The sequence below is a fragment of the Fomitiporia mediterranea genome, assembly GCF_000271605.1.
Source record: "Fomitiporia mediterranea MF3/22 unplaced genomic scaffold FOMMEscaffold_1, whole genome shotgun sequence".
NCBI lineage: Eukaryota > Fungi > Basidiomycota > Agaricomycetes > Hymenochaetales > Hymenochaetaceae > Fomitiporia > Fomitiporia mediterranea.
In genome coordinates this window covers 5993138-6004646 of record NW_006760386.1, presented here as the reverse complement: position 1 = coordinate 6004646, position 11509 = coordinate 5993138, and the positions used below count along the sequence as shown (strand labels likewise).

Here is an 11509-nt window from a genome sequence, read left to right as displayed (position 1 = left end):
CAACTGTCTTATTTCTGTGTGTAAACAGTACTACAATACATTTTCTTAGCTCAGTAATATCAAGCATTTGTTTTGAAAGGTGATAGTGTACTTTTATGAGCTATTTTAATGTAAAGTATCTTGTTATATTTGGCACAGCGTATACGCCGTATACGGAAGTAGTGTATTGTATATGGGTCCTGCTGACCCAGTTTACGCCCGTAATTATACGCGCGTATGCGTATACGTGGGAAATTTTACGCGCGTAAGCGTATACGCTACGCGCGGAGCACTACGTCCTCCGAGACTATCCCTACTGCAAACCTTGGCCAAGAACTCGATATCACGATCAACCGTGGCACTACGCACCAGGATGCACAGACAAGTCTCACTTCGAAGCACAGTGCACCAGAGCAATTTGCACAGGGCTATGACGCGAGTAAAGGTCAATACGTTGACATGATCAGTAGGAGTCGTGAGGACATCAGTGTACAGAGTGAAGGACGTACGCTCACACGCTTTGATGATGAAATACCACCGAACCAGCCTGTACTCCCACACACCCAGCCTGTTTCCGCATCTGAATCAAAGCATGTAGCCCCTAGACAGAATGACCCAGCTCTTTTGGACGCAATTTGGAGATTCAAAGTAATGTCTGAAAAAAAAGATATTGATCAGTTATTCTGGGGCCGTCTAACAGCTATGCTGGTGTTCCTACGCTTGTATGTTGAGAGTGAAGATATGGGTTGGATTGATGCATCTGTCCTTGCTGCCTCGTTAGCTGAAGACCGGGGGGTACATTTGGCTAGAAATCTTCGATGCTGGGTACGACACCACCTTACTGATATTAAGTATTATCCTATAAATCTTTATGGGACATGGAAAAGGTCTATTATTAGTGATGAAGACTTTTCTATGAGCATTCAAGCTCACTTACAGAGTCTTGGAAAGCAATAATTATCAGCAAAGGATGTTCAAGACTATTTAAACCAGCCAAATGTTCTTGCTCAGCTTGGACACTCCAAAACTATCACTTTACAAACTGCAAGGCACTGGATGAATGCTATAGGGTATAAGTATGGGAAGGCACCTAATGGAATGTATATTGATGGTCATGAGCAAGAGGATGTTGTTTATTATTGTCAACATGTCTTTCTACCACTCTGGAGAGTGTATGGAGAGTATATGGACTCTGGTCATTTCATTCTGGTTACTCATGATGAGTCTACTTTCTATACAAATGACCAGAGGAAAATCTTGTGGTACCATACAGAAGATACTCCTAAACCAAGAGCTAAGGGCAAGGGTATGTCTATTATAGTGTCTGACTTTTGTATCCCTGGATATGGGTGGCTTAAATCTTCAAATGGGTAAGTTTTACACTTATTTCAATTGTAAATTCTATACTAAAATAAATGATTTTAGAGCTCAGGAGGCATGCATTTACTTTAAAGCTGGCAAGAATAGAGACAGCTACTTCACTCATGATCATCTACAGCAACAAGTCTTATCAGCTATCAAACTGTTTGAAGACACTTTTCCAGACAAAACAGCTATTTTTGCCTTTGATAATGTTACCTCTCATTAAAAAAGAGCTCCTAATACACTCTCAGCACATCATATGCCAAAAAACCCAGGATGGAAGGCAAGGATTTCAGCTAATCTCCCCCCTATGAGTAGGGCTCAGTACTGTACTGTATACAGATACAGGCCATATAATACAACCCTTATACAGATATAGCTTGTATAATACAGTACTGTATTTCTGAACCCAAAAACCTATACAGATACAGTACAGCTGTATACAGAATGTATACACCATATACAGATACAGTATAGTTGCTACATTTACCAAGGTGTAGTATGAAATGTAAGGGGCTACATCATTGTGATATTACCTCTTTAGTATAGAAATATTGAATTCTACCTATATTATACCTTAATCTACATGAAATGTATAAAATTTGACTTATTGACATTTTGTTATGTAATTTAGTCTGTGATATTTGTCATAAAGTCGAGTCATGTGATGTACCTATATATTGGAATATATATCAGATTGTACATACTTTTACAATAATAGTGCTGAATATATTAGTAAATGCTAGTATAAGTATCTGAACATTGAATACTACTTATTAGAGCTTCAGTATTATGTTTAGAGCAAGATTTTCTTTCATTTAGTAGCTGTATATTGTATACAGGCATATACAGTCTGTATTATACAGACTATATACAGTTACAGCCTGTAAAATATGTACTGTATTTTTGAGTCAAATTTTTTATACAGATACAGTACAGTACTGTATACAAAAATGCTGTATCCATATAATACAGTACAGGACCAAGCCCTACCTATGAGGCCTGGACTTCTTCCTAATGGATCCCCTCAATCCTTTTACTTTCCATTTGATTACACAACTTATCCTAGTCAATTTAAAGGTATAGCTTTGATTCTTCAAGAAAGAGGCATTAATGTTGAAGGAAAACTGGCTCAATGTAATGGATTTAAATGTGCTGACAAATCAGTCACATCCATGTGTTGCTGTCAACAAATTCTGTTCAACCAGTCTGACTTTTTGGCACAAAAGTCAGCTATTGAGGAGTTGATTGAAGGACATGGACACAAGGTTTTATTCTATCCAAAGTTTTACTGTGAACTGAACTTCATTAAACAGTGTTAGGGTAATGCAAAATATCACTACCAAATGATGCCTCACCCAAATAATGAGAATCAAATGGAATCTCATATTAAATCATGCCTTGACTCAATTCCTCTTAATTTATTTCAAAAGTAAGTATATTTTTACTTTATTTACTTATTATAACTTTCTTATAATACTTTATAGGTTTGCTAATCAGTCTGCCTGGTTTATTAATGCATACAAGAAAGGACTTACAGGGGTTCAAGCTTAATAGGCATGTAGAAAGTATAAGAGTCATAGGGTGCTTCCAGACAGTCTTATAGAAGATTTAGAGGCAGCTCATCTGTAATTTATATTATATTTTGTCTATGTACTTGTACTCAAAAATGTTAAAGAAAATGTTGCAGTCTACCCCACGATTTTTGCCATCAGGGTCCTTCCTAATGGGGAAGGTGGCTGTGCTGTGACTGATGTGACAGGTTGGTTGAGTTTATGTTTTCCCAACCTTATGTTCTAATTTCTGACTCTCTCCTATTTCTAGACTACTATATTCTTGTAAAAGGTAGCTCCACTCTAATCTGTATCTGACTCATAATTGACTCTAGTTGTTCTACAGTTCTGATTAATGAGAAACTAGTGTCCTGAATGTATTTTAAGCAATTCCTACTTAAGAAACACATTATTATAATACTAGTAATCAAATCAGTAAAAGAGTCAGGGAAACAGATTATAGAGTAGGTAAAGCTATAAGTGTAGTTAGTAGATTAGAAATGAACATTAAAGTTTGTAAAAGCTTGTATAGTTAATAACTTATATAATAAAATAATTCTTAGTACTCTCTTTCTTTAGAAGAATCAGATTATTATTAACATAGAAAGATAGACAGTTATTCTAAGGGATTCTAACTATAATTTAATGAAATCAGAAGTTACAGAACCAGTTTGTGTCCTACAGTCAGCTTACAGAATCCTAGAATCTACACTATTTTTGGTCACAACTGTCTGAGAGTGTATAGAGACTCTAGCTAGGTTAGAGAGATTTAAGACACTAGATAGGAAGCTAAAGTAATAGTATTAGGACTACTTCCTAGACACTATGTTACTAGTTACAGAGCTTCCTGAAGGTGTTACACATAGTATATAACTTAAGGATCCCTCTAAAGTAGTAGCTACACAATCTTATACTTGTTTATAGAAATACTAGAAGGCTTAGTACACACTCATTAATTAGTATACTTAGACAGGTTGTTTGTACAGGTTAGAAAGCCTATATACATTACTTACATTCCTCATCCTAAAGACAGATCCTGTAGACCTGCTACAAATAGTATACAATTATTAGGCACTAAACAGTAACACAATTTACAATTGTACCCTACTTCCCTACATTAATAAGATTATGAATAATACTATTTAGAAATGTATATATACTAAGATTAACATGACTAATATATTCTTTCAAACATATATAAACTCAGAACATATTCTACTCACTATAATTAGTACTCTATTTAGATTGTATGAATAAACAGTTATACTAATAGGGTTATACAATATGTTAGTTACACAATAATAGTAGGTTACAAGAGTACTAGGGTATCTTATTAGGAAAATTTGTCATGTTTACTTGAATGACATTATTATCTAGTTAGAGTCTAAAGTGGAACACATTAGGAATATTAGATAGTACTGTACTAGGGAAGTGCTAAACACTGTTACAAACAAGTTCTGAGTTTGTAGTAACACATAAAGGCTGACAGGACAAAGGTATCTTTGTTACAGTCAGGAATACAAACTGATACTTGTATAGACAAAGAACTCACCTTTGTTATAGTCAGGAATATGAACTGATACAATAAAGGTAAAGGATACTAACTATATATACTAAGGAAATAGTTCATACCTAAAGGGGAAAATAAAAGGGGGAGCAAAAAGGGGGGACATAATGTATACTTAAAGGGGAAGACAAAAGGAGATAGTATGTATCTAGGAATGTAGGAAAGGTGGTTATGATAAAAGGGGGACTTAATACAAGCACAAAGGAAAAGTGTATAACTTAGTAAGCTACTATAAGAATCTGTATACAGGAAACACAGTTCTGTACTAGGACAGGTGTAGAATTGTGTAGAAACTGTTGTAAACTGTTAAGTAGGCTTACACTCCTCCCCTCTCTAAAAAAATAATACTCTCATAAGGATGTAAAGCTAACTAGGCTTGTAGAACTTTAGAGGCTAACCTTTAGAGTTCTGACTATACTTTCTATTCCTGTCCCTGTTTACCCTATCCTACCTATTCTACTAAATACTACTAATCTTACTCTCTGTGTCTTGTGTCTACAATCTGTAACACCTTGTAAACCTTCTCCTCTCCTTCTACCAGACCTGGTTGATTAAGAGTATGTTGTAGAAAGAGTACATTATTATTTAGAACATAACACTTGAGTTAGCTTGTATAGAATCCTAGGAAGGTTTGATTAGAGTTGAGTAGCTCTAGAGTATATTCTGACTTGTCTAGATTTGCTATAATAATAAAGTACAGTTTATTATAGTAAGGTATGAATTTTGTAGTATGTTCTAGTGTTTATACAAGGTAGTCCTGACAGTAATTATATATAGAGAGTATAACTTAGTCTCTTACTGTAAAACAATCTTCTGTAGTACAGTCCTGATTTGTGTAATATGCCTAACAGGTCTTAACTACTAAAAGGGTGTCTTGTACCTCTACAACATCCTAATGTATTAAAACAATTAGCATCATACTAAGAACTGTACATTACATACAGACAATCACAGTAATCAATTCTAAACACTCATGTGACTTATAGAAGCATATTCTGAGAACACCTAACTATTCTGTATTGTAAGTGTTTGCAAACAGAACTGTAAGTGTGTACAGTCTTGGAATTGGCTTACACACACTGTTTACCTCACAGGATGTACAGATTATGTACTTATCACAGGCTCAGAACACAAGTTGTGTTACAGTAAGTGGCTCAGCAAACCATTATGTTATTATTGCCTAGATTAAAGTACTACAATCTTTTAATCAGATAGAACATTAGGGCAATCAAAGTGGTGATCTTAGGAGACAGTCAGAAATCTCAGAACTCTCTGCACTTTGTCTGCACCAATCAGATGGTAACAGTATGAGAACCTGCTACTTCTTTCAATGTAAATCTTGCTTTTCCTTTTACATAACATTTCCTGTGGTTAGAATGTAGACCACTTAAATTTTCCTTATACATTTTCACCCCCATTTTCTTCCAACCTCTAGCAAAAGGTTCTCTTATTTGTTCTTGTATATTTCGTTATTTTTCTTTTGTTCAGCCATAACATTTCCCTGTTAGTACTACACTTTTCTAGAACTTAGAAAACTATAAATACAGCTACTCATATACTAGATACAGGGGGAATTCAGATAGTTCACCTATTGATTTAGCTCTTGTCTTTTGTCTCAAAGTCCTCTAGCATGAGGCATAGTCTTAGTCTTTGTTGTTTTCCATATTAGTTTGTTTGTTGTGTGCTTTGTAAGTACACTTTCCATTATTTACATTTCTCTTCTAAGGTCACAACTGTGCTAGAAGAACTTGCACCTGTTTGGAACCACTCTAGTCTCATAAGACTCATAGTTTAGCTCCCCCTCAAACTTAACAAATCACCTGTGTTCTTCTCTTAGACACTTTACAGGAGTTTCAGTATGTAGGCTAGGAATTCTAATACTTGTACTTCTAGAGAATCTGCTTACTACTGTTCCAGTTGTATAAACAGTAGAACTTTCTATAGTAAGTATCTATAATGTAGTTAGAATAGGGAATATTCTGTAGAAGCATTTACTGTGTTTATAATACAGAACCAAACCTATAAAAGCTGAACCTACTAACCCTACTGTTAGTAATTAACATAAAAGTATATTAACTAGCTTACTATCTTATTAGTATGCTCACTTACTCTATCTGTCTCTAAGTAGTATACTGTCAACATCTTCAGCTTTATGTCTGTCCTTGTGTGTAATACAGTCTAAAATCCAGACAGGAACAGACAGTCCTAGTCAGAAACAATTTCCTAAAGTAAGCTGTTTTTACAATACTATTTATTAAAGAACAGTTCTACAAATTCTTCTACTATTATGTTTATCCTACACAGTTCAATCCTAATGTTTACACTACTTAGTCAATCTGTCATTGTTACTATTCTGTTGTATCTACTGTCTTCTAGCAACAGTCTGACAAAGTCAATCACAATACTCTTAAAACACACATTCAGAACTAGTAGTAAATGTAGTAGACTAGCAGGTTTTGTAGTTAGGTTCTTGTTATATTAGTATATATTATAGTTCAGAATGTAGTTCTGTTCCAGATCCTAGCACATATTAAACTAATAGAATAAGTTGTATAAGGACAGATAAGTCTTGTCTACACTAAAATGTCTTAGTTCATTATACACAAGGTAGTATAAGGTTTTACACATGTTTCCAGACCTTAGAATTACTAACTGGTTGTCTAGGTATAGAAGTCTATAATCCTTACAAGCTCTCACAATACTTCTGAGATTGTATTAAAGCTTGTAACAGAACTCATCTATGTTGTAACTGTTCCTAATTGTTATAAGAAGGTTAGGATCTGTAAAGATTTGTATAAACATACTTCCTAAGGTTTCCTATACTAGGTTCTCATGTTCTAGACCAGAATCAAAGTCTAAGTAGTAGGAGAGTGTATTAGCAACTGTGTTCTCTTCTCCTTTAATATAATACAGTTTGTAGTCATACTAGGAAAGGTCCTCTATCTACTAGACTTGTCTCTAGGACAGATTGTACTGTGTATCTAAGTATTTGAGAGTATAGTAATCTGTGTAGACATGGAAATGTACTCCTAGGAGGTAAATGTACTATTTCTTAAGTGTATAAACAATTGTGAGAAGTTCACACTTGTATACTAGGTAATTGTGTTCTACACTGTTACATTACTTAGACTCAAATACTACAAGTTTTACTGTTTTCTATAAGGATCCAATACTAAGAACTACTCTAGTTCTAGAATCACTCATATTTATAGTTATGTAGATCTACTCTCCTGAATTGTGATCTACAGAAGTGAGACACTTGTAGCTAGTAACAATAGACTTGATTACTTTAAAAGTGTGTTAGTGTTCTAGCTTCTACTCTAGAAATACCTTATTATAATCCTTACTTGTAAGTAGGGAAAGAACTATAGTATGTTTTATAAGGTGTAAAAAGTATACTGTAATATACTGTAAAAGTCTAAAGAGCTTACAAACATTCTAGGCTTTCTAGAGCTGTAACTATTGTAAAATGTGCTTGACTTTGTCTGAGTCTGCTTCTGTACCCTTTTCTGTAATTAGATGCTTGAGAAACTTAACCTCTGTACAGAATAACTTAGTTTTCTATTACAAACAGACAAGACCTTTGTTATAGAGTGTCTACATAACCTTTCTAATGTTTCTAATGTGTTCTACCTCTAACTCTGACTAGATAATAATATTATCCAAGTAGACATGACAGATCCTTCTAATAAGATACTCTAAAGCTCTTATAACTCTTTATTATTGTATAGCTAGTATGTTATATAATTCTATTAGTATGACTGTCTACTCATATAGTCTGAACAGAGTACTAATTGTAGTGAGCAGAATATGTTCTAGATTCATACAGGTTTAGAAGAATGTGTTAGTCATGTTAATCTTTACATATATGTATCCTCTAATAGTGTTATTCATGATTTTGTTAATACAGAGTAGTAGGGTCTGGTCACAAATCATGTTACTATTTAGTGCCTAGTAGTTACATACTATGTGTAGAAGGTCCTCCAGATCTGCCTTTAGGATTAAGAATGTGAGTAATACATACAGGCTTTCTAACCTCTACAAACAACTAGCTTGAGTGTACTAATCTAAGAGTGTGTACTAGGTCTTCTAGTATTTCTACAGGCATGTATAAGACCTTGTAGCTACTACCTTCAACAGGTCCTTAAACTGTATATTGTGTGTAATCCCTTCTAGAAGTTCTGTAACTAATAGTATAGAGTTTAGGAAGCAATCTTAGTATTGTTACTTTAGCTCCCTATCTAAGGTCTTATGTCTTTCTAACCTAACTAGTGTCTTAATATACTCCTAAACAGTTACAGTCAGGGATAGTACTAGTTCTGAGAGGATGTGTATAGGTTGTAGAACACAGACTGATTCTATCTTTTCTGCCTTCATTAGATCACATTTAGAATCCTTTAGAATAACTGTCTAACCTTCTATGTTAATAACAATTCAGTTCTTCTAAAGGAAAGGGGTACTAAGAATCATCTCATTATACAAGTTATTAACTACACAAGCTTTTACAACCTTTAATGTCCATTTCTGATCTACTGACTGTATCTACAACTTTACCTACTCTGTAATCCATTTTCCTGACTCTTCTACTAATTTGATTATAAGTGTTATAATAATGTGTCTTTTGAGTAGGAAGCACTTAAGGCCTATCTAGGACACTAGTTTCTCATCAAACAGAACTGTAGAACAGTCAGAGTCAATTATGGGTTAGATTTGGATTAGAGTAGAACTACCTTCTATAAGGATATAACAGTTAGAGAATAGTAAGGAGTCAGAAATTAGGATGTACTTGGATTTGTCTCTACTTACAGGTTCTAGTACTATAGACTACTCAGTTTGTACAAGTATAGCAGACTTTTGCTTCAGACATAGAGACTCTATATATACTTCTATAATAAGAACTGTGTCTTCAGGTTTTAGCAGACCTGTCAGACAATTGTTACCCTTATAGTTTACAAACAGTTTGTAACACTAGAAACATTCTTAGTTCTTTATTAGGAGTTAGTACTCTGTATAGAACAAGGTAATATACTTTGTAGTACTTTCTGAGATAACCTTTAGGTAGTACTCTGTGTGTAGTATATATACTTATGTGTATAAAATTTCCCATATATACACATACACACATATAATTACAGGTATAAACTGGGTCAGTAGGACTCATATACAATACACTACTTCTGTATACAGTATATACAGTGTATACACTGTGCCAAATATAACAAGATACTTTACATTAAAATAGCTTATAAAAGTACACTATTATCTTTTAAAACAAATGCTTAATATTACTAAGCTAAGAAAATGTATTATAGTACTGTTTACACACAGAAATAAGACAGTTGAGTGTTGTGAGTTAATCTTATGTAACAGCTCTAAACCTTTATGTAATGTACTATAGTAACTATACTAACTATAGTACTCATACTAGTACTTTGTAAGTTAAACAAGGTTGTTGTAAGGATAGGTATACTAGCCTTACACAAAGATTCTCTCTTTACCAGCACACTCAACTACTGACTGGGATAACCTAGTAATCGAGTGCTGAGAAGGAGAAAGAATCCCCTAACCCTTAGCTCAAAAACCCTTTATATATGTGTATACATGTGTAGTAGGATACAGGGTAGTCTAGTGAACAAAAAGGAAAACACCCACAAGCACCTACAACACATGTTGTGCAAATGCACAGGTAGCACAATTGTTACACTCGCCCTCCAGCATTTAGTCCTAAATGCTAAGGGAGTTAGTACCAAAATAAACGAAATAACAACACAAAAATGAAAGAAAACGTTAGTAACTTACTATGAAGTTCAGTACTGCTGTACTAGGACGTTCTCCACAGCCATGGATGTGTCTTCAATCAGTCCTGTAGTGGACTGGACGTGTTCCTATCTGGCTTGGACATGTTCTGTGGTGGAACTGGTGGAACTCACAGTGGATTGGTTGGAATGGCTGTTGGATTGAGTAGAAAGCAGCAGATTTGGCAGTAGAGTAATGCCTTGAGTGTTGAATGAGCTCAGAGCACTCATATCAAGTACTGAAGTAAGATCAGTAGACGTTGAGGGCAATTGTGAATCGATCCGAGAACGTTTACAGTTGTGTGAGTAGAATATAGTGGTTCCATTGTCAATTTGCTCAGCTCTACACTTTGCACCTAAGTAAAATAGTAAGGTATATGTGCTTGTAATAATATAATACAGAATATATGTGCATTTACCTTGGTTCAAAGCCATGTTCTTATGGTATACAAAGTCCTGGGACACTTGCATCATCTTAGCATGTTGAATACAGTCTTAGAACAGTGGTAGTAGGCTCAGTCTCGTATGAGAAGGAACATGGAAGTTATACAAGCATAATACAATAAGATAACACTCTGGGAGTTGCATAGTAGGGTCAAGGGAATTGTTGTGGATAGCCCTGGAGAAAGCTACAATCTCCTTGAGCTCCTCTCAATCGAAAACATAGTCAGTACTTGTACTGTGGTTGTGAGTAACCCAATCCTGCATGATTGGTTGTGCTCAAGGGCCAACTAAGAGTTGTAGAGGAGGATGAGGCATATTTGTGCCTTGTAGAAAAGCAGATGCAAATGTATGAGTAATGGATTCTTGAGTAGTAGACATGATATGCACAGTAAAGTGACTATATGTACAGTTTTTAAAGCCTTTACATATGTCTACCTGTATGTCTATGCTGTAGCATTGTGTTTGAAAGGTTGCCTCATGTTTTACTAGACTGATACTAACCTGAGGGTCATCAGTATTGAGTTTTCCCTTTCCTAGAGTTAGTGTATTGATAGAATCGATTCTAAGTATGTCTAAGTATTCCTTTAATACCTCAAGGTGCACAATTTTATCATAGAGTAGCCATGTGTGATCTCTGGACTTCCATAGTACTTTGAACAAAGCAGTAGTCCCTTGTCCTGCATGAGTTTCAATTGAATCTACTGTCCATTCCTTGTTCTTGTTGTTTAATCCAGTAACTTGTCCTACTTCCCTTCCAGGGAATAATCTATCATTGTTTGGAACATTGTATCCTAGTAGTGATGAATGAA

The 11509-nt window shown here is 34.8% G+C and overlaps 1 protein-coding gene across 1 annotated transcript; it reads left to right on the top strand.

The window, feature by feature from the left end:
* Nucleotides 1-216: 216 nt before the first annotated feature.
* Nucleotides 217-10448, top strand: FOMMEDRAFT_150911 (uncharacterized protein; the record flags this gene model as incomplete). The annotated part of the gene is made up of 2 exons (XM_007262091.1): nucleotides 217-774; nucleotides 10323-10448. The coding sequence occupies 2 exons, from the start codon at nucleotides 217-219 to the stop codon at nucleotides 10446-10448; spliced, it is 684 nt and encodes a 227-aa protein (XP_007262153.1).
* Between the last annotated feature and the right edge of the window lie 1061 nt (nucleotides 10449-11509).